General features: G+C 52.1%; 9 protein-coding genes across 9 annotated transcripts; 5 read left to right on the plus strand and 4 right to left on the minus strand.

The window, feature by feature from the left end:
- Positions 1–783: 783 nt before the first annotated feature.
- On the plus strand, positions 784–2,034 carry BDW74DRAFT_17682 (palmitoyltransferase YKT6). The gene is made up of 4 exons (XM_073728737.1): positions 784–966; positions 1,013–1,178; positions 1,271–1,557; positions 1,637–2,034. Exons 1-4 carry the CDS (start codon positions 946–948, stop codon positions 1,754–1,756), a joined length of 594 nt encoding a protein of 197 aa, XP_073584248.1. The 5' UTR covers positions 784–945; the 3' UTR covers positions 1,757–2,034.
- BDW74DRAFT_17685 (putative ABC multidrug transporter) lies at positions 1,987–6,783 on the minus strand. The gene is made up of 4 exons (XM_073728747.1): positions 6,024–6,783; positions 4,949–5,974; positions 4,159–4,896; positions 1,987–4,102 (listed from the first exon to the last, which is right to left on the minus strand). Exons 1-4 carry the CDS (start codon positions 6,747–6,749, stop codon positions 2,312–2,314), a joined length of 4,281 nt encoding a protein of 1,426 aa, XP_073584249.1. The 5' UTR covers positions 6,750–6,783; the 3' UTR covers positions 1,987–2,311.
- A 5,333-nt stretch (positions 6,784–12,116) lies between these two features.
- Positions 12,117–16,418, minus strand: BDW74DRAFT_185056 (uncharacterized protein; the record flags this gene model as incomplete). Its single annotated transcript, XM_073730954.1, has 7 exons — positions 12,117–12,320; positions 12,350–13,113; positions 13,144–14,154; positions 14,236–14,614; positions 14,651–15,074; positions 15,188–15,528; positions 15,561–16,418. 7 exons carry the CDS (start codon positions 16,416–16,418, stop codon positions 12,117–12,119), a joined length of 3,981 nt encoding a protein of 1,326 aa, XP_073584250.1.
- Positions 16,419–16,876: 458 nt separating this feature from the next.
- BDW74DRAFT_177894 (uncharacterized protein) lies at positions 16,877–17,405 on the plus strand (the record flags this gene model as incomplete). Its single annotated transcript, XM_073729023.1, has 2 exons — positions 16,877–17,195; positions 17,230–17,405. The coding sequence occupies 2 exons, from the start codon at positions 16,877–16,879 to the stop codon at positions 17,403–17,405; spliced, it is 495 nt and encodes a 164-aa protein (XP_073584251.1).
- Positions 17,406–18,374: 969 nt separating this feature from the next.
- On the minus strand, positions 18,375–20,240 carry BDW74DRAFT_152772 (uncharacterized protein). The gene is made up of 3 exons (XM_073724427.1): positions 19,562–20,240; positions 19,274–19,504; positions 18,375–19,221 (listed from the first exon to the last, which is right to left on the minus strand). The coding sequence occupies exons 1-3, from the start codon at positions 19,686–19,688 to the stop codon at positions 18,500–18,502; spliced, it is 1,080 nt and encodes a 359-aa protein (XP_073584252.1). The 5' UTR covers positions 19,689–20,240; the 3' UTR covers positions 18,375–18,499.
- On the plus strand, positions 20,241–21,404 carry BDW74DRAFT_152774 (ribosome biosynthesis protein NIP7). The gene is made up of 3 exons (XM_073724428.1): positions 20,241–20,352; positions 20,416–20,556; positions 20,630–21,404. Exons 1-3 carry the CDS (start codon positions 20,268–20,270, stop codon positions 20,968–20,970), a joined length of 567 nt encoding a protein of 188 aa, XP_073584253.1. The 5' UTR covers positions 20,241–20,267; the 3' UTR covers positions 20,971–21,404.
- BDW74DRAFT_17712 (uncharacterized protein) lies at positions 21,081–21,441 on the plus strand. The gene has a single exon (XM_073728798.1). It carries the CDS (start codon positions 21,191–21,193, stop codon positions 21,389–21,391), a length of 201 nt encoding a protein of 66 aa, XP_073584254.1. The 5' UTR covers positions 21,081–21,190; the 3' UTR covers positions 21,392–21,441.
- On the minus strand, positions 21,405–22,382 carry BDW74DRAFT_152776 (class I SAM-dependent methyltransferase). The gene is made up of 3 exons (XM_073724429.1): positions 22,276–22,382; positions 21,946–22,220; positions 21,405–21,894 (listed from the first exon to the last, which is right to left on the minus strand). Exons 1-3 carry the CDS (start codon positions 22,350–22,352, stop codon positions 21,491–21,493), a joined length of 756 nt encoding a protein of 251 aa, XP_073584255.1. The 5' UTR covers positions 22,353–22,382; the 3' UTR covers positions 21,405–21,490.
- Positions 22,383–25,251: 2,869 nt separating this feature from the next.
- On the plus strand, positions 25,252–26,836 carry BDW74DRAFT_185059 (ketopantoate reductase family protein). Its single transcript, XM_073730955.1, has 2 exons — positions 25,252–25,661; positions 25,750–26,836. Exons 1-2 carry the CDS (start codon positions 25,460–25,462, stop codon positions 26,589–26,591), a joined length of 1,044 nt encoding a protein of 347 aa, XP_073584256.1. The 5' UTR covers positions 25,252–25,459; the 3' UTR covers positions 26,592–26,836.
- Positions 26,837–27,406: the final 570 nt, after the last annotated feature.

Here is a 27,406-nt window from a genome sequence, read left to right on the forward strand (position 1 = left end):
CACCCAATTAAACTCGATGCTACAAATTTCGGATAAGCGCTTTCCGTAAGCTTTTCCTTGTCAACAACAAGACGTCAGCCACGGTTACCGGGGATAATAGAGACTAGAGGGCGAAAACTTCTTGGCCTGGTGAGTTCCGACGATATAGGCTCAGGCCAAGAGGAAGAGAGACGCAGAATGAGAGCTAATTATCGCCTCAAATGAGTGGGAAACCTCGACGACCTCTGCGCGAGCGACGTTCGATTGCTGAGTTATGAGCATGGGAATTGCTTCACAGGCTGTTGACAGACGATAACTCCAGAGCGTCCGTACGATCTTCCTAGATATTTGCCTAGGATGATCGAGACTCAACTTGACAGTACCGTGAATTGTACGGAGCCGCCAACATTGTTCGGTGTAGTGTCCTGGAGCTAGAAGTTTGAGTCTCGGAGCAGGGCAACCTCACTACTCCATACTGGACACGCTTCCAGGAGACAGTATCAGCATCCATAGTTACGGACCATACGCCTCGTTTGATGGAAGCTTTTTGTTGGCAAAAACTGGATTTTGACCGAATTGTAATCGTACGCGGCTTGAATGCACCTGGGCAGAACAAGGCATTTGTTTGCGCGACGCGCCTGCTAATCAGCTGCAACGCCACGAGTCACGGTATCGCTGTTCGACAAAGGTCGAGTCTCCTGTTGCTCATGTGTGACCTCCTCGAAACCATAGAGTGCACACGTAATCCAAGATATAATGAGCGTATAGGTAGGCAGAAATATTATGCCCTTCGACAAGGTCCACGTCAGAAGTAAGAAAAAGGGTCCTGACACGTGAGCGGCCCCAGCTCCCTACAATTATTCTGCCGCCTAGCACCGCCCATCTCATCACATTCACCTCCAAGACTCCCCATTCCTTTTGACACCCCACATTCTCCCAGTCGCTTTCCCTACCTCATCCAGCAAAATGAAGATCGTTTACATTGGTGTAAGCCTCACGGACATCTGTCTCTATAATCAGCTGACGCCACCAGGTCCTCCGCAACGCGCAACCCGACCCGATCGAGCTATGCTGCGAGCGCGAGCTGAGCAGCTACTCCCGCTTCACCAAGGGCAGCATCTCGGAGTTCACAACGATGTTTAGCAAGCTTCTGACCGGCCGCACAAGCCCCGGACAACGGCAGGATGTGCAAGAAAAGGGTACATCCCCTCTATCAGAACCCTACAACCCTAAACTTCCCCGCTCTCCAGGATAAGGGGTCGGTGAGCTCCGCTGACAATGCAATGTCCAGATTTCACCTTCCACGTCTACGCCTCCAGCGCATCACCCGGCATCACCGGCGTAATTATCAGCGACGACGAGTACCCCTCTATGGCCGCGCACCAGATCCTCTCCAAGCTCCTCGACGAGTTCACGACCCAGAACCCCTCCGCGAAGACAGCCACGGGCCCCGTGCGATTCGACGCCCTCCGCTCCTACATCACGAAATACCAGGACCCGCAGAATGTTGGCAGTATCTTGAAGATCCAGCAGGAGCTTGATGAGACGAAGGTTGTGCTGCATAAGACTATTGAGAGTGTGAGTTGTCCTGCCGCCCTTTTGTTGGGAATCTGTTGGGAGAAATGGGCAAGTGCTGACGGATGGCTCTGCTGGCTAGGTCCTGCAACGCGGCGAAAAACTTGACGATCTCGTCCAGAAGAGCGAGGGCCTCAGCTCGCAAAGTAAGATGTTCTACACGAGCGCGAAAAAGCAGAACTCTTGCTGCATTGTCATGTGAATCACGATAGCGTCCCCGTCTGTTTTCGTCCTCTCGTCCTCTTTGTTACCCTCGTTACAATACGAACCGTCTATAGTTATATACGAGCTTTATTTCTGGCGATCTTCCTTGCTTGCTTGCCTGCGCTCCGCATACTTTCCTGTCGCTTACCTCTGTTCGGGCCACGTCTGATGAATCACCATTCCCGTGCGATACCTCGCGTTTTGTCTATAAGTAGCTGTGTCTCGTCTCACTTCCGGACACTGTCCTTTGCGTTCTCTACGCTATAGAAGCACAATACCAATTGATGACAAGTAAGCAGTTTATTGAGCTTGTCCGAGACGAGACGAGACGATATATCTATTAAACAGAGTACGCTATGTCAAAGTAGAACTCCCGCCATGCAGTCGATCGATCTATTAACAATATGAACATAACAAATTATCACGGAAAAACAGAAAAACAAAAAGAAGTAAAGTGGTATCCAGGACACGCAAGCATGTCAGAGACGCGATCAAGAGGGAATAATCAACAAGAAGTATCAACCGCAAGGGACGGACGGCGTAAGCTGGAAGCTTACTCCTCAGCCTTCTTCGAAGCCTTGGTTCTCAGCTTCATGAGCAGGTAAACGAGACCGTAACTACTGAAGACGAAGAGCGCAACGAGCGCTGTATCCCGCCATCCGTAGTAGTAGTCCTTCAGGTTCAGACTGTACAGGTAGTCGCTGCCACGGGTGTACTGACAGACGTGGCACTGGGAGGTCGCGTCCGGGTTGACGAGATCCGCGCGGGCGCCCATGCCCTGGAGGTAACCAGCGAGATAATCCATGCAAGTGGAGCCATTGGGGGGATCGAAAGTCGCGAACTCCGAGTCGCGGCACTTGACGTCAACATCGAAGACGGTGAATGTGAGCAACGAGCCCATGAGGTAGTTGTAGGGGTTCAGCCAGTAGATCCAGTAGCGCCAGAACTCGGTGATTTGCTGATAGGGGACGAGGACACCGCAGAAGGAGACGAGGGTTCCGATCACGAGGGGGTTTGTGAGGGATGCGGCGACAGCGTTGGGCGCGTAGGCGGAGATGAACTGGCCGATTCCGGTATAGAGGAACTCGTAGAGGAGCATGACGAAGAAGACGGCGCCGGCTTTGTCGGAGTCCGTGGGCATGCCGGTTTGGTAGTAGAAGCAAACGTAGTAGAGGATGGCGCAGAGGATCAGATATGGGATTTCGGAGATGACGAGACCAGTCACGAAGGCGACCCAGGAGTACATGCGTGACTTCTTCTCGCGGGCGTCGTAGATGTCACGGCGCTCGATGAAGAGGGGTTGGAGCTGCGCGATTGTACCGGGGGCGACGAAGATGAAGTTGAAGAGGGCAAAGAGCTTGAGTTGGAGTTCGGTGACGGATTCGCCCATCTTCCAGAAGGAGAAACCGTTGAAGAGGGCGGAGCTGATGTGGAGGGCAAGCTTGTTGTTGATGTAGTCGGTGTTGCGGTAGACGGCGAGGCAGGTACGCTTGGTGACAATGACAGTCTGTTGCCAAAGAGGCATGGCGAACTCGCGGCCATCGTCCAGAGTTCCAGGTGGCTTGGATGCTGCGTCACTGACAATGCGTTCGAGTTCCTTCTGCGCATTGGCATGCTCGGGGGAAGCCTTCCAGATCTCATGCCAGTCGCGGCCTTGAGACAGCGAACCAGAAACGACGTCGATCATGTGTTCTGCCGGGTTGGCGTTGGGAGGGCAAGGAGCACCGTGGCCAGCGAAGTAGTTCTTCACGGTTGAACCGTTGTCGCCGATATCACCAAAGTACACCATCTTTCCGCCCTTGGCCAGAAGCAGCAGGCTATCAAATTCAGCAAACAGTTGAGCAGAGGGCTGGTGGATGGTGACCAGCACAGCCTGTCCGACATCGGCCAGCTTGCGGAGGAAGCGGACTGTGTTGTAGGCAGACTGGCCGTCAAGACCAGATGTGGGTTCGTCCAGGAAGATCAGGATACTAGGCTTGGAAACAAGTTCAACACCAATAGTGACGCGCTTGCGCTGTTCGACACTGAGACCAGCGCCGACGCGACCTATGAGTGTGTCGGCAATGTCGTGGAGCTCCAGGAGGTCGATGATAACGTCAACATATTTCAGCTTTTCTTCCTCGGGCGTTTCGCGTGGCTGGCGGAGTAGGGCAGAAAATTCCAGAGCTTCGCGAACCGTGGCAAAAGCTTCATGGACATCAAGCTGCTCGCAATAACCGGCCGAACGTTGGAACGAGACGGGGAGAGGACGCCCGTCGACAAGAATTGAACCATGTATCGTACCAGCAGTCTTCCGCTGAGCAAGAACATCGAGCAGAGTTGTCTTTCCAGCTCCGGATGAACCCTAAGTGATCGTTAGCTTTGTCCATACCCCAGAGTGTCTAAGAAAGGATCACTTACCATAAGAGCACCAAGCATACCCGGTTTTACCCATCCGTAGACATGATCGAGCAACTGGCGGTCGCCATTGGGGGTCTTGACAGTGTAGCAAAGGTCTTTCCAGGTGAAGACGGATGTGTTGCGGACGAGTTGGTTGTCAATGTCGCTCGAATCCTGAACACCTTCGCCCTTCTCCTTGGTGGAAGTCTTCTCATTTGTCAGAGATTCCTCATCGCGGTGGCCATGTTGGCGGTGCTTCTCCACACTCTCGCGCGGAATCAGAAGCGAGGGGCCACTCTCAGAAGATCCCTTCCAGCGAGTAGTCGAAACAATGGTGATGGCGACGAAAAGAGCCCACCAAGCCCAGAGGATACCAAAGTTGCGCCAGACATGAGTGTGGCTGTACGACATGGATGCGAGATAGTCATCGCCAGTGACGTAGGCCACACCAGGGATGGAACCTCCGACACCAGTGCAAGACTGAGTAGCGGCATTCTCATAGCCGGGTCCGGCGGGCACAAGGTTGGTGCCTACGCAAGGAATGATTTTGCCGTGGAACTCGTTAGAGAGCAGAGCGTCGAAGCCATAGGCTAAGGGGTCAATCCAGTAGATCCAAACGAACCATGGGTGCATTTCGGGCTTGCGAATCATGTAACCAGTATACATAACGGTGGCCGATATGAGGAAACCCGAAACTTTCGAGGCGGCGTCAAATGTCCTAAAGGCGGCTCCGCATGCGCGGAAGACGGCAGTCATGGCCTGTCTAATGTTAGCACACGGAAGAGTCCCAGCATGGGGTTAGCAAACTCACCATTGTAGTTGCAAATACCAAAACCCAGAAGGTGAAGAACTTCCCAGCGTCCATATCAAGGCCGACCATGAAGTACAGAGGGAGCGCGAAGATGGAGACTTGAAATATGAGAACCGGAATATCCGCGGCGATCTGCGCGAGACAAAACGCGGCGGGATGAAAGAGACCAAATTGTTTGTGCTTGATCAAAACCGGACGGCCCTGGAATGAATCCGTGACTTCAGACATAGCCAAGAGCGAGTTGTAGAGAAGAGCGAAGAATAGGGCACCAGATTTGACAAAGAGACCGCCTGAGTTGTTAGGAGCATCGTAGAAGAGGGAACCGGAAATTAGGGCCTGGATCAAGGTCGAAAGCTGTTTGACAATGAATGTGCCCTTGTCACCCCAAAGAATTTGGTACTGTCGAATAACGCAAATCTTGACCTGGTTAAGGAAGTCGACAGTGAAGACGCTGTTCTTGGGTAGCTGCTTGGCTTTCTCCTCCGCGACCGCCACTTGGAAGTCCTCAGTTCGCTGCCTCGAGTAATCGGAGTCGGGATACTCATATTCACGGATCATGTCGGCTTTCACGACGGACTTGTTATACTCTTCTAGCATAGCGTCGGCATTCCGGGGGAAGCGCGCCTCAAAACCCTCGCGGATTTTACGCTCAGTCGGCACGGTGACACCGGTCAAGAAATCGGCAACGTTGGAACCCTCGCGGCAAATAAAGCCCAGCGCCTCCATGTAAGGTCTTGCTTGCGTCATGGGGCCATAGTAGATCTGTTTGCCCTCATCCAAAACCAAGACCTTATCGAAGAGATCGTAGATACCATTACCAGCCTGGTAAAGAGTGACAATGGTGGACAGACCCAGAACGTCGGTCATAGCACGGATAGCCTTGGTCCACTCGAGCGCGGTACTGGCGTCAAGACCTCGAGTACTGTTGTCCCAGCAGTAGATTGATGCGCGAGTAGCGAGACATTCGATAATCGAGACTCGCTTGCGCTCACCACCGGAAACACCTCGAATGTATTCGTTTCCGACCTATATTGGTTAGCACTGCGGAACGGGAGCAAAGCGACGCGGGGATTACCTTGGTATCAACGGTGTGCGAAATGCCCATAGACTCGAGCAAGAACTTCTTGTACTCTTCGCGATACTGCTCTTGCGTTTCAACCCCATTCGGCAGACGGAAAGGTACCTTCAGTCGAGTAGCAAAGTCCATCGTCTCCCCAACTTTCAAACTGGGGAAGAACAGTTCTTCTTCAGTATTCATGACAATCTGCGACCGGTACTGCTTAGCCTCCTGGGCTGTCATCGATCCGTATCGAACATCTCCTTGAATCGACTTGTAACCAAGTCGCTGGTTGGCGAGCATCTTCAGCAAAGTCGTGCAACCGGATCCGGGACGACCGAGGACCAAAAGCATTTCTCCAGGCTTGACGCAGCCATGGCTGTTGTTGAGGATCGTTCGAAGAGGTGGTTTGTTGCGGGATTCTTTGGCGAGCTTGGGGATGTTGAACTGAGAGAGGAAGTTTTCCTGCACAGCAGCCTCTGCGCTGACGACTTCAACACTGAGATTCTGCCATGTGACGCCTAATTCTCGTCGCTTGAATCCAGACTGTACATCACGTTCGTTATGTTCCTTGACCTGGGGCATCAAAGACCAGCCTTCGGCACGGCTGGCATTGTGATCTGTCGTATGAGCGGCATCGTAGTTGAGGACGGTAGTGGTGCTTTCAGAATCACCACTGATGGTGACCATGGTCTCTCTCGACTCATGGGGTAGAGCATGGTCTCCCACAGTGAGGGAAGACATGGTGACGTACTAATGGTAGGCCGGTACGTCGTCGGGCAAGAAGTTTAGGGATTTCCTCAGCACCCCCTCTCGGGGAAGTCATCAAGGAGTATATAAACACCGCCAGTGAGTGGGTCAGATTCTGAGAGATTGCAGACGGGCTTGTACTCAGCCCGAGTCCGCCCTAAAGATCCACATAGGCTCTCCTATTTCCGATCTGTTTCCCAGACCCAGCCAACCGCATCCGCTGAGTAACCGGAGGAAGGGCGCTGAGGCTTCCGTCGAAAAAAGTGAGCATGACCGGTGGAGTGTCGTCATCTTCCAATTATAGTGAACAAAGAGCGATTGATGCGACGCATGGCCCAAAGGCGACAAACTGCAGGTTGTAAGAAAAAAAAAAACTGTGGATCGAATCGGTGGTCGGAGTTCCCGCACCGATAACAACCTCCGAGCACACTCCCGCTTAATCAGCGGCACTTCTTGCGTTAACCAATCGGATACGGCTTAGCTCCGGCTGTCCCCGCCATGACTCAGCGGAACTCTCGAGTCTGACAGTCGGCTGGCCTAAAAAGACCTGAAACAAAAGGCCCTCGCCCCTCCGAACGCCATCCAGCCCTGATCCAACACCAACATCTCCCTATCTGATCATCATATTATCCCGACGCTCTTTCTTGGTTCCAGCCATTAGGCAATTTTCGCTCGGCTTTTGACCCCTGGCCCGTTAACGCCGGCGCGGCTCCTACGGCTTCGAAAACGCCAGCAACAACGCCTGTAGTTCTTATCTGCGTGCTTTGCATGAGGTGATCCTCGAATGCGTCAGCACCGGGCTCATCCCATTCCGGTTACAAACATGTGTTTACCACATCATCTCGTATCAACCCGGCTGCTCGGATGCCATGAGCTCCTTGCGCTCCCATGCAGTGGCTCATCAGATCCGAGTCTGACACGCCTCCCATTAGGTAGATCTGCTTGGAACCTCGAGGCACATTCAATCTGATACCAACCACTTGGACCACAATCTCGAGTAAAATGGCCTTGTGGGGACTGCGCCAAGGACAATAGTCAATCCGCTGTGACTGAGTTCTAGATCTTCATTCTTGCGTGCTTCTCCGCAAGCTCGCACATGGATTTCATCCGAGCTCCGGCCCCCGATGACCCCATCATCCTTGAGTCTCGTAAAAGATCTCAAACGCTGCACATTCGCGCCATCAGCATTACCCCGGGTCGTGCTCACTGCTTGACATTGTACGGGCTGAAACTCCATTATCTCTACGTAAGGTAGACGAATTCCTGCCTTGGGTGCTGCGTAAACTATAAAGACTGCCCTTTGACTGTACCATCTCATACCATAGTTTTTCTTGTTCCATCGCCGAACCATGATCGGCTTCCCGCCTTATCTCCAAATTTCCCGAGCAGCTTCTCGGGATTAAGCTCTGCCTGGGAGCTCAAGGCGAACCCTCGCTTTGATCTAATGTTATTTGCTTTGGAACAAGGATATATAAAGGCGCACAAGAATACGGTTGATCCAATTCCTATGGCGCTCTTGACTGCGTTGTTGAGTACGGGGAGGGCGTTGTCTAGGTATCTATATATATTTGCGTCGGACCAGAGTCTCTTGTACGCTCGTTATTGCAGGGAACCAGACAACCACGATAGTCGAAGTGAAGGATAAAAATAGCTTTACTTGCTATGAGAGCGCAGGTTTAGCCCAGAGTTGGGGTTCTTGCTATTGTGAATGGACAACCACCGCCCTGTGTAACCTCACATTCAGCTCACCTTCATCTTGTTCGCATAAGGGAGGCGCTGCAACGAAGGCCATGGCACCCATGTGGTTGATGATGTCAAAGGCGCCTCTGAAGCCCTGCTTTTCTGAAACTGTGCTGAGTAACGTGCCCTGGCTTCCATGTCACGGGATTGGGAAGGTTCCTGCCATGATTGCATACTTCCTTCTTGCCAAGGCTCCCATCCTGGGACGCACACTCACCTGGCAGTGGCTTTTGCTTCTGCTTTTCATTCGTTTGTCCAGCAAGACGGAGGAGAAGATCATCTGGCGTTGAGCCAATGACGGCCACCTCACTGGTGAGCGATCATCTCCATCCATGATGAGTTGGGCCAGCCTTCCTCTCGAAATCCGCTGCTCGATACTCAAGGAGATCGCCTTGCTCCCTGGCCCCGGACACGGTCACCAGCAGCCGAGCTACATCAGGCTGAAAAAGGAACTCGATGGTTATGTGTCGTCCCGTCCTTTATCACAGCACACAAACTGCGCGGCTTGCTTGGACGTCCGACATTGCCTTCTAGTCTGCCGTGAGTTTGGGGGATTCGAGTTTAATCCGAAGCTGATCAGTTGCAAGGGGAGTGGAAGAAGCTTATGAAATGCCTTCTGGTTGTTCTCGGACCGACCAAAGCTGTCGTCGCTAAAGGACACGAACAAGTTGCGTTTGGTGCTATGAAGCGTTGGCTGGATGGTGTGCGCAGTTCCGCTTCGAAAAAATGGTATACTACATGGCAATGCCTCTTCGCCATATCCGTTCAACGGGGCCTTACAGACTGCATCAAAACTCTTTACACCTCGATGTCTGGTGGGCAGCACAGCGGGATTCTATCGAGACATACATGGGAGAATAAGCTTTATCCGCATATCGCAGCTGCGTATGGACGAACCGCTGCATTACGCACGCTGCGGAAGCTTGGACTGGAGCTTGACAGGGAGGACATCGAGTACAGGGGGGACAGGGAGGATATAGAGGGGAGCACACCACTTATGCGTTCCAAAACAATCATCCTACGACAGTGAGTTACCTACTCTCAGTAGGCGCCAATCCGAAGTTTACTACGTGCATGGCATTGCTCATCATGGACGACAATGGTGTCATACGCGATCACATAGTAAGCCCGTTTCAATGGGCTGCGCATCAAAGCACATTTGCTATGGTGAGATTGATGTTTCAGCATGGCGCTAACAAGTTTGGAACTGACATCGGACTGTGCAACATGACACCACTCACTTTGTGTCTTTTGCGCGACGATTTGTCTGCCGCGAGCGACATTGCGCATTTTCTCCTCAAGCATAGCTCCTTATCAGAGGTAAAGAAACAACGTGATCACCTTCTACGGAACGCTTTGGAGCACAGGGCACCAATTCATTTGGTGGAACTATTGATATCAAGAGGAGCTGCAATAAACCCTCGCATCACCTCCAGCGGTTTCCGAAGGGCTACCTTGTACATCGCGATTAAAGTGAGCGACGACAGAATCATAAAGCTTCTGGCTCACCTTGGAGCAACATGCACGCAAGGCGCCATTAAATCAGGATTCGGAGATCAATGGGGCACTCAAATCAGCCAGACCCGTTTTTGTACTCTTTTAGTAAGCCTCTAATTCCCGTTCCAGAGCCACAGTGGGTTTTCGGAAAGGTTGCCATGCTAACGTGGTGCAGAAACTGACCCCCAGCATTCGTGGTCCAACGGGCCTGATAGATCGAGAAATGTGACTTGCTGTCGCTGTGAGGTCCGGGCATACTGAAGCGTGCCAACTGCTCTTGGAAGGAGGTGCTGAGCCGAACAAACCGGATCCTCCGAACGGATCACTCTTGTGCACAGCTGCCCGAAAAGGACATATCGAGGTAGTCAAGCTTCTCTTAGACCACGGGGCTGGAGTCAATGCAAAGATTGACCCACATCCTCTGCCCCTGTGCCTTGCTATCAAAAGTAGAAACGCCGATATGGTGAAGCTCCTGCTAGCCCGTGGCGCAAACGCCAACGCGAGAATGGGGTATTACGGCGGTGCGCTCCACGAGTCTGCTACTCTACCACCTACCCGGGAGAATCTCGAGATGGTCCGTTGTCTACTCAATCACGGAGCAGACGTGAACAACCTGCTGGAGCATTCGGGGCGCCGCTCGCTGTGGCTGCATCACGTGGATCTCCCGAGATGATGCGCCTCCTGCTCGATCACGGTGCAGCTGCAAATATCTCATCCGGCTATAATACATGCCCTTTACTCGCCGCAATTACCAGAGGGTCCCTCAAGGCTATACAAAGCCTCCTCGAAAACGGAGCAGACGCCTCAGTGGGCGGCAGCAATGACTATGACAGTGCAGTTAACATGGCGAGAAGATGCTGGCAGAAGGAAGTGGGTGAACTCAGTTCCCAGCGCGAGCAAATCTACCGGTTTCTCAAACGCTACGTGGATGAGTGAGAGCTGGCCGTCGATTGAATATTTTACTTCCAAGCAAAGGCTCGGAGTAATGCGATGCAAGGCACGCCTGGCACGCTACAGTCCAGGACCCGGGGAATTGCGCTTATCTCTATGCAATAATATCGACTAATCTTATATCATGTAGCACGAAACCCCGGTTCCAACAGAGTTGCACCGAAGTAAGCATCCGCTTCAGACCGGGCATGGTTCTGGGGTCTTCGCTGGTTGAAACTGGAACTGCTCCGTCATGTGGAAAATGAGATATTTTCATTACATAGCAATTATATCACAGCGAATGCAGCTTCTCAAGTGAAGAGCCACGAGCTCCATTGCATTTGCTTCTCGGGACCTACTCAAAGGGGTCCAGTGTATACCCCCAGAAGTGCCATGAACAGTCCCATCAAGAGCTGGTGGCGTACACCCCCTAGATGAACTAGTCAGAGCCCTCGAACATGACTGTGTCGTTGTGTGTCCACGAGATGTAAGACGAGCTGAGCTGGCGGGCTCTGCGGTCCGGACTCGTAAGACTATTCTGCATGCGGATAACAAACCCTGAGTCCAATGACGCGGTAGCTTGCGCATCAGCTTTACACAAAGCATATCTGCGCTTTCATTTGGTTGCTATATGCAATTTCTGCAGTCTGCACGGAGGGTAGGGATGAAAGGCCATGGGCTGGACTGCTGCCCGTCCTAGATCCAATAACCTCAACATGAGATACGGATATAATATCACGTCACTGGTTCTCAGCCTTGTTCCAATCAATCGTGAACGGCACCCGATGGACGGGGGCTAGTCTCATCCGGAAGATCTCTTCTTCTTGCAGTCGTGCATCTCCCCGCTCAGTCGGTATCTCCCTTGGCCTCGGTGCCAACGGTTTCATAAAGCTGCCAACTGAAGATGACGAGCCGGTAGCACTAAGCGCTGTCTGACCGGCTCTGGAGAATGTAGGCGGGGTAGCACTAGTAGAGGTTCGTCTGAGTTCACTTCCGGATGCAGAAGGCACGCTGTCAACGCTCACCAACTCCCGCGGCGCTTTCTGACTGTCAGTGTTGGACTGTGCGTTAGATGGTTTGAGTGCCGAATTCAGAGTCTGCGTTTTTGTATCGGATGACGGCTTAGACTCCTGCTGAGCCTCTACGGCCCGCGAGAGTTTAATTCCCGCCAAAGGAAAGGAATGCCCTGACCGTTTAATCGAGGATGTGGGTACCGAGCGTCGAGGCTCCCGCGCCGAGTACGGGTGCTAAAGCGCCCCCAGCCACGGAGCCTACAACATCGAAAGCGACGCTCAGTGGAGTAATTGGATTCCCATCGGCAGCATCATAGATGAGACCAGGGCCGACACCGACCATGACCCCTGCAACAAAGGCGGTGGCTGCACCCGCTGTAAAGACCTCAAGGAGGGCACTGACGATCACCCCACGACGATTTGCACGAAGGGACGGAAGATGTCCCAAAAGCTGAAGTGGCCACTGGGGTCTGTACGGTTGATTGGATCTCCGAGACACAAGTTGTAGGGATTGACTTCGCCCGATGTAAACGGGCTCAAGGGGTCTGGCGTGTGAAAGCGCATTAGGACGGGGTTGTAGACGCGGGTCCCGTTACCCATATGATACCAGCCAGTTACCGGGTCCTGACACTGGCCGTTGAATCCTAGCGGACATCCGGTTGCTGAGCGGGGCTTGCCGAATCCATAGGGTGTATAGGGCTGTGGACTCATTGAAGACTGTGTAGCACCCTGCCAGATAATGATGGACTGGTGGGAGTCGGATACCCACAGTTCTATTCTTGTATCGGACTCAGTGGTTCCCTCTTGGATTATTTGGCCATGATAGGTCTTTCCGTCGCTGATATAGCTGATGCGGGAGTCGCCCACCCGGACAGCAATCAGTGTATTGCCTCGATAGAAAAAGTGCGTATCTGGTCTTTCTGGAGACGTTTGGCAGACCAGCTTGCCCGACGCGTCATAGCTGAACTGGCTGATAATCTCTTGTCCAGAGGCATCACGCACGGCTATAAGGCGACTGGTTGTATCGTATTCTAGCTTGCGGCCTTGCTCGTCACGAATCAAGCATCCGTTGGCATAGTACTCCAGCTGGATATCTGCGGCACCGGCCACGGCGAGTCGGACCAGCTGGGTTGGATCATTCTCACTGTGGATATACTCCGTCTCACTGGAGCTTCCGTCTTGAAAAGTAGACGAGACGCGGGTTATACTATCTAACTTGTCGAAGGTAAACTGCAGCCGCCGTAGAGGCCGTTTATGGTCGTCCACAGGTGGCTCAAGCCCTTCGCATTGGTACTCGATCATTCGGTTCAGCTCGTCATATTTGAATATTTCATGACGTAGGATATTGCCGGTGTTGTCTTGAACTTCTCGCTCGGTGATCAGGCCAATCTCTCCGTATGTCTGGCTTAGGGCATAAGAGACGCTCTTGTCCGTGTGGAATGTCCTTTTTATTTCGCGCCCGAAGTCATCGTACTCCAGAGTTGTCTTCAACAATGTCCCACTACTCACTTCGTGGACAAAACTCTCCAACAAACGCTCGGCCGTATCATAGCTGATGACCACTGAGACAGTTCCTTGGCCAAACTGTGCAGGTCTACCGAAGGTGTCATAGGCAATTTCCTGAGTTTGACCATGGACATTAGTGTAAGACTGGAGCCTGCCTGACATGGAATCAGTGGATCGAGTGCTAAGAACTGCCGCACTTCCTGACACCTCAATTGTCTCTTGGGATAACAATCCAGAGGGCAGATACTGAGACTCTTGGGTCCGAGCACTGTTTTCGTGGCGTAAGAGGACGGCCGACTGTGGGTCGTACTGGTAGGAGTCTATCTCACTATCAGCGGCCAGGCTAAGAAGGGTCTGGTCCAACGCCGGCTCATGCGTCAAACGGTACTTTTCTTTTTTAGCGGTGGTTATCTCGCTGGGCTTCGATTCAGTGCCATCGTAAGATTGCAAGGTAGTGCGTCCGGCCACTGTCCGTTCTCCGTCGAAAGATTGTGTCCCCAAGGTCAACTTCTCCACGGCGGGTGAAGATGGTAGCGCTGCATTGCTATGAGTCGCATATTGGACAGTAGTGGTATGACCGTCCGGCCACACAGTCTGAACAACCCTGTCGAACCCGTCGTAACTGTACTGTGTTTTGCGCCCGAGTTTATCGATTTTCTGCACTTGGCGACCAAGGCCATCGAACGAATATTCAATTCTACCCTGTAGCGCATCTTTTGCATCCGAGAGCTCCTGGCATATGAATCTTTTGAAACGGGTGAATCAAGTCTTCGTCATGCCTTCACTTTCGATACCTTCCGTAGAAGTCAAGCCAACAGGGTCGGTAAGCGACAATGTCACCAGTCCACTATTCTTTGTGGTGCTACATATCTGGCCCCAACCATCGTAGTCAAACGTCTTCTCCGTGCGCTGTTCAGCTGGCTTGTCATCTGTCCCAAGCCAGTCAATGTCCGTAACTCCGATGCACTGGCCGAGGCTGTTGTATGTCTGTTCCTGCACCGGGTGGAAGGTGCCATTGTAGGAGCTCCCTGAGGGAAATTGCCCATCATCATCCTGTTTTTGTACATGGCGTGTTCGCTCCAAGCCGTCCGTAGTATATTTGATCTGCACACCCTTTGCGCCCGTAACAGTTACTTCGTACCCTGGAGTATCCCCCGAGAGAGCGTACTCTTGCTGTCAAATGGCTTGGTAGGAAGTTCCTGGAGCAACCGTAGTCGTGACTTTGCGGTCTATCTGATCATACTCGAAGTCGGTTTGAATCCCTTCAGGGCTGGCCTGAGACGTTGTCATGCCGGTAATTAGCGAAGACGATGCGGTGTTTTCGGTGGTTATTCCGTCAAATGTTGTTACTCGACTGTTCTGTTTAAATTGACGGCCTTCTGGGTATTCATATGTCCGATCTGTTGTCAACGGATATCGCTCATCAACAGCCGTAATCTCTTGCTGTAGCCGTCCGTGATCTCTATTGTCTGGCTGGCTGTAATATGTAAAATCGCTTCGAGTAACGACATTGTCGTCGTGTCGCGTCTCCTTGTGGCTTACGACAACAGGCCGCCTCGTTGACATTTCCCTGGAGGCTGAATCGAGCATCTGGTAGCGATATTCTGTACTCTTAGTCGGCGTTAACCAGTCACTAGTTGCTGGTATTGTGGTGACTTGCTTGATGTGCCTTTGAAAGGCCCATGGATCCGGCGGGCAGGCTGAGCCTTCACCAGTTGCTGCATAATAAATACGTTCAGTTGCCACACCGGTAGGTTAACCTCTCGGGTCGGGTTTCCCCATTCGTCGAGCTTGTGCTCTGTGATTTCTGTTCGGGTGGCCTGCGTAGATTTGTCTTGATACGTTGTCTGTTCCGTTTGAGGCAGCTGGTACTGCGGAGGCTGATCGTCGAAAGCAACATTTTCCAACGTATAGTAAGTTGTGGTCTGTATCTTTCCATTTCCCCCTTGACACTTCTCCTTCTGGACCAACAAATGGAACTTGTTATATGTATAGTCGGTGGTGGGTCCATCGGTTACCATCTCGGTACAAGAATACTGGTAGTCTGCCTTGACCAAATATAGGTTGTCCTCCCCATGCTTCAGGAACTGGCACCATTATAGCCAAGAAAGTTGGTAACAGAATACCAATAAGTGGTGGTGATTGACGGTGAGCCACCGCCGGGGTGCTGGGTGTGCGAAACGGAGTCAAATGGCGCCCCTGGAGGAAGTCGGTGGCCCTCATGGCTATATCGAATCACTTCCACTAGCCCTGCAAGACTAGTGACTTGACTTAGACCCGATGCTGAGTATTCAAGTTGCCATGCCTCCGGCACTACTTGCGAGAGCTGATACTTGATCAGCCGGTTGTTCGTGATCGACAGCACCGACAACCTCGCGTCGACTTCGCCAGGAGCTCGCGTAATCTCCACCCTACCCGTTCCGTATTTGACCTCGAGTAGGCATTCGTCGCCATCGTTGATTTGGCTTAGTCGTGGCTGCTCTCGAACACGTGTCCAAGCTAATTGTAGCGAGCGACCGTTCGCCGCGTAGATTTCAATCGGGACCGAGACGCTGTACGTATCGTTCTTGTTCGAAAAAACCTCGATCTGACCATCCTTGTAGACGAGCTGGTAGTCGCCAGAATCGCGTTTCGTGAACTGAAAGTTCTTCAGCTTCTGGTCCCTCACGTGCAGGACATTACTGGTTTCCGTGACGCGGTACTGCTCCCCTTTAGAAAGAGAAAGATGCTTAGACTTTCGGTGCTGGTAACTTGTAAAATCCAAAGTCCAGCCTTGCCCCAAGCCTGTGTCTTTAGTACTCAGGGTGCTGTAAACCAAGTGCAGCTTGAGAGATGGACAGTTGCGGGCCTCGGTAGGCGCTTTGTAGACATTGAAGCGGCAGGTGTATTGACCAGTGCGAGTATCGACACCTTCCTGGACGCAGCTTGTGAAGTTGAAGGCCTGGGAGTGGAGGTTCTGATCAGAGGGTGAAGTCATGGTGGCGGTGGAAGTCTGAGAGCAAGTCTCACGAGGGGTGTGGACACTTGGGGAAGGAGGTCAGGACGCCTAAATACCTCACAATCAGGTCAGCTAGTCATTCAGCATTGGCGAAGCCGAAGGAGGGAAGCTGATAGGACACCCGGATGTTGTAGCAGGTGTTGTTACAGCAAAGCAGGAAAAGTGAAGTCAGAGCCTGTAAAACTGGCCGCGGAATGTAGTGTTGGCAAATAGGAGCCACAACAGGTCTTGCAAGGACATTCCTCACGCAGGAAAGCCAGAGTCCCCCGTTAGTCGGATATCTATTTTCGATATGCAGCCTGATTGTGGACGAGAACCGCGCCATTAGGACATACTTCGCAGGCAATCCACCCACCGCAGGCTTAAAACTCACGATTTCCCGTCTCCCGGGTCTCGGGATCTCATTAACCAAGCTCCCTCCTCATCCAAATCACAGAATGCCTACCTTTTCTGGTCTCACCATCTTCGAGGTCAAAACGGAGAACTCCAATGAAGCTGTCAATTCTCTCTATGCCAATGGCCGGATGCAGGTCGCCGTGCTCGTCCACATCCGGGCTATTGATGAACAAAGCCAGACGTACACACTCAGCCAAGAGCAACTCGACGCCATTAAATTGACCGACAGGGCCAATCCGAATCAACCATTGAGCGGCGAATGGACCTTTACCCAAAAGGAGAACAAATTCGCGCATCAGATGCCGGGCAACTGCGCGGAAGTGCAAAACGGGGACCCTGAATACCACGATACGAACCGCAGTAATGAAAGCAATGGAAATCAATACTACTGAAGAGAAGTTCCAAAGCATGTGGTTCTGGGTCTCGGCAACGCAAGCAGAGCCGCGACACATCGCCGCGTCCATCACGATCGACGAGACGACAATCAACACGGCTGATTCGGCGTTTAATTCCTACGTGACGCTACAAGCCATTGACAAGATCGTCTACGATTATGACAAAGATATCTAGATCGAAGATTGGTTCGAAAGTGACCATGGGACCTGGGACGTCAGCAATGATAACGGGCATCGTCCTGGCGGTACATGGCATCAGTACTCCCTATATGCTTCCTTCAAAAATGGGCGGGTATACGCATCAGAGGTACATGGTGTTCGAACTGACCCCGAGCCCGAATCATTGCAGAACTGCTGCTCTCGCTGGGGGACCCCTAGAGATGGCCTCTTCTTTATTTACCTGTGGGACGTGGGTCCGGAAACAACTAAAGAGTTTGGAGAGGTGACTAACATGTGAACTTTATATATCAATGCCATCGCCAAAGTGAAGATCAACTCCAAAGAGTCGGCTCTCTGTCTCACTATAATGTGGTTTCTCCCATACAGCGATAATACAGTTGACATGAGTGCATTTAATTGGGAAAAAAAAAAAAGGACCTCTGGTTCTACTTGTACGACTCTTACGGAAATGAAGGAAAGTTTAGCGGAAATGGTTTGTGGAACCAAAGATTAAGAATTACGGCTAAAGCGAAGACGTCTTATCGAGGATCCTTCGGATAGGGCGTTGAGGCCCAGGTTCTTCAAAATGTCAATAAGTCAGTCCCTTTCCCGCGGCACAGCGGTCGAATCGTGATGAATTTGGGTGACCTTGCATCTGGACTGAAAATCTACCCCTTGGACTATAATGTCCCAGGTATCAATATTGCCGCTGGCGGAGATCTTCTTGGCTGACGCGGGCGATTCTGGATTGAGAAATTTGTGATGGTCGGTGCGATTGAATGTCGAGATGTTGCATATTCTGGCTTGGGCGGGAGCAAGGAAGGAAGAGGGAAAGGGGATTAGGAGAAAGGCTTGTGTTGATCAAATTTTGGAGGAGAAAGATCTTGAATTGAGTCGGACCATTCATAATATTTAGGCAGGGCTTATACGTCTCGTAGAGTAGTGGCATAGGTCAAATCATATAGCATGATACGTATGGAGCATAAAGGAAAGCGCACGTTTTATTTAGGAATCAAGGTAAGCACGAATTATGCATATAAATCGCTGATGAAGGTATGTGCCATGGGTATACTGGTTGGTAAGCGCTGCGAGAAATAATGTACTTAATGCTCAAACAAACAAGGGGCTAGCTCGCGGATTCTCAACGATCTCCACGACCTCCAAAATATTCTGGTTCAGATTGTTATCCCAGCCATATTCTTCTTCGTCACTGTCACTGTTGGGTGGAGTAGTGTCACGTTGCGGTCGAGATGCTGACACGGAACTGTGCTTGCTTTTTGTTGGCGTTCCGGGCGCCGGATCATCATCCTCCGTGGGAGGCGGGGGGTGAGCTGTCTGACAGCAATTGCCGGTTGGAGGAGTGAATAATCCGGTCTTGTTATTTTCTATGTTAGGGGGCGTCGTTGGCTCTTTTGCTTGCGGGGCCGTATTCCGATAATAGTCGTTGTTGAAGGAAGTGGCTGCATTGGCTTTGCTGACCCTGGGAACAGCCTCTGGAGGTTTCAGCGAAGTGAAAGACTGCCTGGGACGCCCACCAGCTGAACTTGCAGGTACAGATAAATGCTGGTCGCTTATGTTGGGTCCTAGTGCTCGAGAGGCAAACGGATCGAACTTGGCGGCAGGTTGGCTTTTCGGCGCCCCCAAGTATTCTTCGAATAAACGTCGCCTCGGCATTGGCCTAGCCGTCGGAGCAGGCCTAGCCATTTGGCGAGAAGCTGGCCGACGTGCAGCCGAAGCTGGGGCGGTTCTGGTTTCTCCGGTTTGGGTCGCGGCGTCAACGTAGGCAAACCTCACCCTCTTCACGGACCTTGAAATCGACGGAGAAATTGGCTCTAGTACGAGGTTTAGACGAGTACGGCCAGACGCTACCAGGAAGTAAAGTACCGTTATCCATCATACCCCCGACCGCGCTGTCAAACGACTCAGTTTCAGCCTGGCGCTTCAACGTACTCGGCGCCGTGTACTGCCCGAAGATCCGGATGTCAACCTGCTTCCGAGGTGTCCGAGGTGATCGCATGGCCGCGGGTATGAGGCTCCGCACTCGTTCCTTCTCGTCAGACCAGATTTTCGACTCGCAGCGTGTTGCGTCGGCACTGTGTTTGGCGCAGGCGTAGACTCATTCGCGTTAGCCTGAGCTAGAGCGGAAGTGAGACGGAAAATGGGCGGGCTTACATTCTAACCCATAATACGGACTCGGCTTCTTTTTGACGGAGAAGTCCTTCATGCGAAACCCGCATTGGCAAATAAATTCATCCTCTTCGTCGAGCTTGACATTCCTGAAGTTTGATTTGAGAGCCATGTCCGATAGGGAGCGTGATGTTTGAGCGCAATATTATACCATTGATGAGACGGATGAGCTCATAGGAATAGCTGGATGGTAAAGACAAGGTAATGATGATGTTTCCCTGGGGGCAGGAGTGACGGCTTCATACGAGATATATCAACTTATGGTGGGGTTGACTTGCAGCTCTCAGCCACTTTGTTTGGCGCTTATCTTCTCTGGGACCTGGAGTACGCAGGGTAATGCATCAAATGACCTCGAGCTCAGATGCCCCAGCAACGGCTGTGATTTCATATCCATTCTGCTCATAATGGAACGGGATTCCTCCCCCCCCAAAGTCCACGATGCTTGCCGACCGCGGGGCTCTTGTTGACAACAGTGGCTTGCTCGTGGGTCGGTCATGGCCCGTGGGTAGAGTTGGAGACGAGGGGGCAGCGGGGTGACGCTAAACCTAATCTAGCGCAACAGTCTCAGGAACACACTAACCAAATCTGAGGGCGGTCCTGATTCTGCCGACGATATCGATATCTTTTTCGACTTTTTTCTCCGACTCGACTCTGGATAGCCTCCCATTCAGACCACTGCACCACCACAAAAATGCGCGCCCTCACAGAAGAAGAGACCCAAACGCTTTTCAAGAAGCTTGCAGAGTACTGCGGGTCAGGTCTGAAGGATCTTATCAGTACGTACCCTCGTCAATCATTATCGCAAACTCAACCGTCCAACGAGAAGCTAACAATACCAGAACCCCTCGATAACTCCCCCAACGCCGACCGCTATGTCTTCCGACTCTCCGGCAACCGCGTCTACTACGCCCTCCTCTCGATAGCCAATGCCGCGACCGCATTCCCCCGCGACCAGCTCCTCTCCCTCGGAATCTGCATGGGTACGACACCTACCTTCCAAGCGCCCATCCACAACCTTCGCAGCAACCCCATACTAACATTCCCTCTTGCTAGGCAAATTTACCAAAACCGGCAAATTCCGTTTGCACATCACGGCCCTCCCCATCATCGCCGAGGTCGCCCGCAACAAGATCTGGATCAAGCAGAACGGCGTCATGCCCTTCCTCTACGGCTCGAACGTCGCAAAGGCCCACGTTGCCAAGCTGCCGGATGAGATGGGCGAGCACAGCGGTGTGATCGTCTGTACGCAAGATGATGTCCCGTTGGGCTTTGGGATCACGGCGCGGAGTACGGCGGAGGCGAGACGGTTGGAGCCCACGGGTGTTGTTTGCTTCCGGCAGGCGGATTGTGGAGAGTACCTGCGTGATGAGGATACGCTTTTTGCTTCTGGGTAAGGGAGTTATGAATAGATGTGGTGTTGTGGAGAGTTGGGTGGCTTTGGGTGCTTCTGGGCACGCTAAACCTGCGAGCAACAAGGGGCCTTCGGCCGACTTTCTCCGATGGCATGAGACTTAGTCTGGCGGTCTCCATGCGGCATTTGAATTAGCCGAAAAGGTTCAGTTGGGGCTTCGGCCCCCAGCCCGAGGCTGCCCTAGCCCAACGCCCCGGTGGGGAATGTGCAGGAAAAGCGACGTCATTTATTGCTGGAGTATCGGCGCATATATAATTGGGACCAGGGTGCATTACCTCTATTTCATTGGTGGGATCTTTCGATGTCGTCTGATGGCTCTACGCAGTGGGCGATGCCCGCGCAAACAGAGACAATATATCGATTTACTCATATTCTATATCCATGTGAAAACCCATCGCCATTGAAATTCATACCCAACGCCGTCTATAGCAAGCAGTAACAAGGTGAGGAGAGTGCCGCCCTTTTTCTTAGTCATCGTTCCTTCGCATCCCCCTCAAAACATCTTAAGCAGGCCTCCTAGCAACAACCCAAGAAAACACATAGTCTAATATAATACCCCTCTCCCACTCATCGAAACAATCGGCCATGATCTCGTCTATCTCCTCGTCACTCTTCCCCTTCGCCTTCCAGCAAAGCCTCGGAACCCCAGTGTGAAACGCTTGCAGAAGCGTAAGACGATGGTCCTCGCTAACCGGCAGCCCTTTCGTGCTGAATTGCTTCCTCTCAATAACATCTAGACCGGCTGCGGCGAGCGCATCACGGACATCGCTGGAAAACGTCAGGCTGTACCCGCGCTTTACGAGCAAACCAAAGACCAGTTCCCAGGTGGACGTCATCTTGCATGGCGGACAGGCGGCGAGTTGGTCCGCGAAGTCGTATTCTTCCCATTGGATGTAGCCGCCGGGTTCTGGATCTTCGTTAGTATGCTGGTAGGTGAAGCGGTGTTTCAAGCACGTACTTAGTAAAGAGGTAATATTCTTGACTGCTGTGTGTAGGTCGGATTTCGTTACCGCGAGTACTAGATGTCTGGCGTGTACGAGATCATATTTGCCAAGGTGTTCCTGTGGAAAGGGTTTGTAGAAGTCATGCACGGAGAAGTCGATGTCTGCTGTTGATTGCGTCGGAAACAGGGAGGCGGAGATGTCGAAACCATGATACTTCGTTCGCCGTGACGTTGACGAGGACTCTAATTTTGGCGAGGTTCGTGCTTTCTGCAGCTCGAATAGCCAGTCTCTGCGTACCTGAGTCAGTGCGGGTTATGCTTCGAAATTGAGGCATAAAGACGTACCCATTTCCAGTGGCGATGTCCCCAACCCGTTCGAGGTTTTCTGGAATGTCAGGATGGAGCAGGTTGTGGTCCATCATATGCAACAACAAGCGATGCTGGATATCGAGTCTGGTGGCCTGTCAATACATGCCCGGAAAGAAAATGACGTGTGCCGCTACCTCTCATTTTCATCAGCCTCCGAAGCCTTCAAGAGGTACTCAGACTTCTTTCTCATCTGCGCAGCGGTCGGCGCCGACATGGGAAAGCGGGAGACAGTGTTAGCTTGTTGAAGCATTGAGCGAGCGAAACGGCGAGCGAGCATAGTGCTGGCCAGGACGCATGGGAATCAGCGCGATATTTATCGGATGCTTGGTGGATGCCGTGGCCAGTTCCCATAAGACAAAAGTGTTCAGCCACGACTCAGGAATCTGCATGAGAACAAAGGAAACGTTGGGAGCGCGGTTTCAAAGCGCGCTCCATCGCAACACCCGACATCCGAGCCCCAAGAATCCGTGTCGGCTAACTGTTCGAAGGTGTGGGGAAGATTAGCTGGGGACAATCTCCAGCCCTACTCCGTAAATCATTGGTTAGCATGCCTGATTCGGTTTTCTTGGAAGACGACCTCGATGCTCAATGGAGTTGAGGCGGAGGTTTCAAGGATCGGACCCGCTTGGCTTACCTCCGGGCGACGGGCGTAGGTATAGTGCGAAGGAGCAGACGCAGCGTACCAGTCAAGCCGGCGTTCGACACGCCGTTCGCGATGGGCGTTAGCTTCCCAGTTAGCAGGTACGATTTCAGACTCCGCAATTCTTCACAGAAACCATCGTGCAAGGATCAGGATAAGCATAAGCAACACAGACTGTGTTTGAATCGCAGCTAGGATGATTCCGGTTAAACCGTACGAGATCCTTGCAGGTGGAAATGCGAGTCCTCTACAGGTACATGGACGGGCCGCCAAGCCGAGGTACTGCCCGTTGAGGTTAATGGTCTTACTAATCAGTATCCACTAACGCTTTACGGTTAGTGCCTACAGTAAGCGAGGTTTCTTCCCGAGGTCAGTTCTCATGCAGTCATTGCAAGACTTCAGCTTATTCCCAGACCTGTCCTTGCGGTTGCAAGTTCGATTGTCTAGACTCCTCACAGATGATGCTTCTCTTGAATCTGACCCAGCGGTCTCTAGTTTAACGAGTAGCCTGACCTCCAAGCACTGGATATTGTGGACTGACCTCAACGATTCTTCCAGCAGCTCCCGCTTCTATGGATCAGACTTCTGCATAACCTGTGGTACTTCAACCTAATTCCCCGCAACAGTCGGAGACCCTGCCTACTACCAACGTCCATAGAGCATGGCTTGGTAGGCGCTGGTGGGATTATATTGGCTCGCCATACGCCGACTGATGACGTGGACCTCGATGATACTTTTCTCCTGGCCCTTCCACTGTCTGAGATACAGGCATTGCGATAGATCTTCATCCCACCTGATTGCCCTCGGCCGAGCGGCGCCTGATATAGCAGTAGTGTCGAGAATAACAGCCATACATCCCCACCAACCAACTGCGTAATGCGAAAGACTGGTGAATGAGGATGCTGTGAAGTCATGTTCAACAGTACGGTAAAACCAACTATAATCGACAGACTGAAGGGGGCGGAAGACATGAGACAACGAGGCCATGTCCTGGCAGACCAACGTCTCAGACAATATCGAGCGCTGCAAGGTGCTTTTGAACGGAAAATATTTACCAAATGCTTCTTGAAGTCCGGATTACCGTCTGGATTGCTCGTCAACTACGATGCATGCCCCAACCTGCGTCGACTCAAAAGTAGTTATGCAAAACACGGCGTCTGCAAATGTCCTTCTGATGCCGTTACCCTACCACATGATTGTCGACCCAATAAAGCTGCTGCATAGGCCGGGGAACTATCCGACGTGCTGTCAAACGGATCTACGTACAGGCTCGATTAGTCCTCTTGCAGCTGACCAACGCGGTTTCTTCTAGTGTTGCGTGGAATTTCATCATCCGGCGCCAAACCTATATGACTTTCCTAGAGCTAACAAGATGATGAGTATGGATGGTTAGAGTCAAGATCTCCCAGTACGCGTTATAGGTTCGAGTTGCCAAACTTAATGATTGAGTAAGTCGGTGATCCTTTGGCGGACGCCATACTTAACACTGAGAACCCTCCGCACTGTAGAGGCCGTCTTGCGTTGCGTTCGCGTCTGTCGATTGACAGCGAGGCTTGCAATGTGACCTAAAACTCTGATATTGACCCCGATTTGAGTCAGATTCCCTGCCAGGTCCGCCTTGAAGTCTCACCTTTACTCGGAATGTACGGCAGCCATAGCAATTGGTTCAATTTCCGCCCCCGGCCGCTTCTCTTACCATGACGCACCTCGCTTTTTTGCATCGGCTGATCATGGCGTATTGTTCCGTGACTGGGACAGATGAAACCAACTCGGGGGCTTCTTCCATCTGCTCGGCAATAAGACCGTGGAAGTTTCCTTTAGGGTTAGGTTTCCGCGCGGGAACCGGGCAAGCCAATTGGCGAGATATACACATAATGCCGAGACTGGTAACGCTTTCACAATCTGCAGCGTTGAGAAGATGAAGCACCCTATGCCCCCTCAAGATCCATACTCGTACATAGGGTACCCTGTGTTTATCATCCCTACTGGGCGGCTCTGCGTACTCGATTCACGTACGTTGAATGAAGATCGGATCAGTACGGTCACTCTTCTGCGAGGACGAGGTCTTGGCTGGAAAGGTGTTTTTTCGAAGGGGGTCGGTTGACACCTGAGTTGATCAAATGAGCCGTTCTCATGAACGAGAACGGGGACAGAATCATTCGGAGTGATCAATTGTCCATGCAGCGTAAGCAGATATCACGTATGAATGAGGTCGAAAGGAAAGCAACAGCGAGATGAAGATCTATGATAAACATGCCCTTGCTAGATATGGGGTATACCACTGGAGCGTCTTCGATTGGCTCGCCGTGGCCTTCCCGATAACGGAATCGGAAGGCATCGCCGCAATCGCTATACAACTTCTCCAAGATCTCCAATTCTTTATCTACTACCCCACTTGTTGATATGACGCACAGCGATAAAGCTTCTTAATTCCAGCATTCCCCGGAAGTGTCCATATTTTCACTACCTCATACCTACCAGTCGCTCTCACCTCACAGGATCGTCCTCGACACCACCAGCATGGCCGATAACCAAGCAAAGGCTCGTGTCCTCGTCGTCGGCACGGGGGGCATCGGATGCATGTGCTCCTACGCTCTCGAACAAGGCGGCAAGGCAGAGGTCACCGCAATCCTGCGGTCAAACTACGACGCGGTCGAGGAGGGTGGATTCGAGATTGATTCGGTGCAATATGGGAAGATTTCTGGATACCGACCCGCAAACAGTACGTCCAGCCTACTCGCCATCAGGCTTTCTACAACAACAAGCTACAGTCTATCTGAGTTACGCATTGCTAACCTTCCTCCCACCAGTCCGCAAAACCATCCCCAACATCAAAGAAGAAAACCTCCCTCCATTCGACTTCATCCTCGTCACAACCAAAAACACTCCCGACATCTCCCCAACAGTCGCAGAGATAATCGCGCCGGCAGTAACACCGGGCCACACAACAATAATCCTCGCACAGAACGGCCTAAACCTTGAAAGCCCGCTCATCACTGCATTCCCCACAAACCCAATCCTCAGCAGCGTCGTCTACCTCGGCGCAACCCAGCAAGCCCCGGGCAAAATCCTCCACGATGACCCAGACATCCAGCGGATTGGGGCATTCCCAAACGCAACCCTTGCCCCTGGCGTCGGCGAAGCCGCAGCAAAGCGCTGGATCGCCGTTTATAACCCGGATAACAAACTCGAGACAATCTACGATCCCGACGTGAAGCGCGCGCGCTGGCGCAAACTCGTCTACAACGCGTCTTATAACCCCGTCGCCGCAATCCTAGGCCTCGACACGCCGCGCATGCGCGCAAGCAAACATATAATCGACGATCTGATCCGCCCAATCATGCGCGAGATCATGGCGGCGGCTGAAGCGTGCGGTGTGTCTGGCTTCCCCGATGATCTGCCGGAGACTGTGATCCGTGGCGATCCGATCGACACGGCGTTCAAGCCGAGCATGGCGCAGGATGCGGAGAAGGGCGGGTTTATGGAAATTGAGAATATTGTGGGCGAGCCGTTGAGGGAGGGGGAGAGTAGGGGTGTGCCGATGCCCACGCTCCGCACGGTTTATGGGTTGCTCAAGGGGTTGCAGTTAAAGGTTAAGGAGAGTAGAGGGTTGTGGGCGCCGGAGTTTGGGGAGGGGCATCCGTATAAATAGGTTTTGGGTATGCTGATAGGGTGGGTTGGCTTTTATGGAGACAGAAACAATGACGTTTGCCAGAACCTACCTAGATAGCGCCTGTACAGGATAATAGGTAAGCCTCCAGCCTTGACCTAACACATGGAGCTGGGGCTAAGTTTGCAGATCGGGCTGCACGGCCGTGTCTTCCGACCACAAACTATATATTCTCGGAACAATGTATATATACAATTCCATGCGGTAGATATACAAGCGAAACAACCCAATATAGATACATTTTCTGCAGCTTGCATGGTTATTTAGTTACAATTTGCACGACCTCTAGGTCCTTACGGCGCTGCACCGGAGAGGTTCCCATGGGCGCGATGCACGGCACCTATGCACATGGTTGGTATCTTAGGGCACGGACGGGGTCCTTACAGCGCCGAATTTTTGATCTGGCCTGGCTAGTATGATAGGAATTAAACACAAATAAACTCTCTAGTTATCAAAGCTCCCTGGTTCTCCCTCGCATATTCCATACGATAGCTTGCGCTAGTCCGTCCGACAAGAGAACGCTTTTCTGCTGGATCTTGACCCTCAACGGGCCATCGTCCCAAAGGGAGGGTCAGTCTACCATAGAATTAGAATATGGCGATGGCTAAGTCCGCTCCTGACCTCCCGACGTACTCCCGTACGTAACCTCCAGTTGATCCGATGGTCATACATTATGTTCAGACCGAGGCAGCCTGTTTGTTGTATTGTTCAAAGGTTAAAGATCAGAGTAAGAAAGGGTTTACGTCCACGTCCACGGTGCCATAACACAGCGAAACAAGACAAGACAAGACAAGACC

The sequence above is a fragment of the Aspergillus multicolor genome (assembly GCF_047715735.1).
Source record: "Aspergillus multicolor strain CBS 133.54 unplaced genomic scaffold BDW74scaffold_11, whole genome shotgun sequence".
Taxonomy (NCBI): Eukaryota; Fungi; Ascomycota; class Eurotiomycetes; order Eurotiales; family Aspergillaceae; genus Aspergillus; species Aspergillus multicolor.

Excerpts from the sequence above, each read along its gene's own strand:
- BDW74DRAFT_17685 (XM_073728747.1), bottom strand. The coding sequence starts at position 6,749 with ATGTCTTCCCTCACTGTGGGAGACCATGCTCTACCCCATGAGTCGAGA. Across the intron at positions 5,975-6,023 it reads CGCACACCGTTGATACCAAG|GTCGGAAACGAATACATTCG; the intron begins GTAATCCCCGCG and ends TAACCAATATAG. Across the intron at positions 4,103-4,158 it reads GTATGCTTGGTGCTCTTATG|GGTTCATCCGGAGCTGGAAA; the intron begins GTAAGTGATCCT and ends ACGATCACTTAG.
- BDW74DRAFT_152776 (XM_073724429.1), bottom strand. The coding sequence starts at position 22,352 with ATGATGGACCACAACCTGCTCCATCCTGACATTCCAGAAAACCTCGAA. Across the intron at positions 22,221-22,275 it reads GACATCGCCACTGGAAATGG|AGACTGGCTATTCGAGCTGC; the intron begins GTACGTCTTTAT and ends TCAGGTACGCAG. Across the intron at positions 21,895-21,945 it reads GAATATTACCTCTTTACTAA|AACCCGGCGGCTACATCCAA; the intron begins GTACGTGCTTGA and ends ACGAAGATCCAG.
- BDW74DRAFT_185059 (XM_073730955.1), top strand. The coding sequence starts at position 25,460 with ATGGCCGATAACCAAGCAAAGGCTCGTGTCCTCGTCGTCGGCACGGGG. Across the intron at positions 25,662-25,749 it reads TGGATACCGACCCGCAAACA|TCCGCAAAACCATCCCCAAC; the intron begins GTACGTCCAGCC and ends TCCTCCCACCAG.
- BDW74DRAFT_17682 (XM_073728737.1), top strand. The coding sequence starts at position 946 with ATGAAGATCGTTTACATTGGT. Across the intron at positions 967-1,012 it reads TGAAGATCGTTTACATTGGT|GTCCTCCGCAACGCGCAACC; the intron begins GTAAGCCTCACG and ends TGACGCCACCAG. Across the intron at positions 1,558-1,636 it reads TGCATAAGACTATTGAGAGT|GTCCTGCAACGCGGCGAAAA; the intron begins GTGAGTTGTCCT and ends TCTGCTGGCTAG.
- BDW74DRAFT_152772 (XM_073724427.1), bottom strand. The coding sequence starts at position 19,688 with ATGGCTCTCAAATCAAACTTCAGGAATGTCAAGCTCGACGAAGAGGAT. Across the intron at positions 19,505-19,561 it reads TCCGTATTATGGGTTAGAAT|TCTACGCCTGCGCCAAACAC; the intron begins GTAAGCCCGCCC and ends AACGCGAATGAG. Across the intron at positions 19,222-19,273 it reads CGGGGGTATGATGGATAACG|AGCCAATTTCTCCGTCGATT; the intron begins GTACTTTACTTC and ends ACCTCGTACTAG.
- BDW74DRAFT_17712 (XM_073728798.1), top strand. The coding sequence starts at position 21,191 with ATGTGCAGGAAAAGCGACGTCATTTATTGCTGGAGTATCGGCGCATAT.
- BDW74DRAFT_152774 (XM_073724428.1), top strand. The coding sequence starts at position 20,268 with ATGCGCGCCCTCACAGAAGAAGAGACCCAAACGCTTTTCAAGAAGCTT. Across the intron at positions 20,353-20,415 it reads AGGTCTGAAGGATCTTATCA|AACCCCTCGATAACTCCCCC; the intron begins GTACGTACCCTC and ends TAACAATACCAG. Across the intron at positions 20,557-20,629 it reads CTCCCTCGGAATCTGCATGG|GCAAATTTACCAAAACCGGC; the intron begins GTACGACACCTA and ends CCCTCTTGCTAG.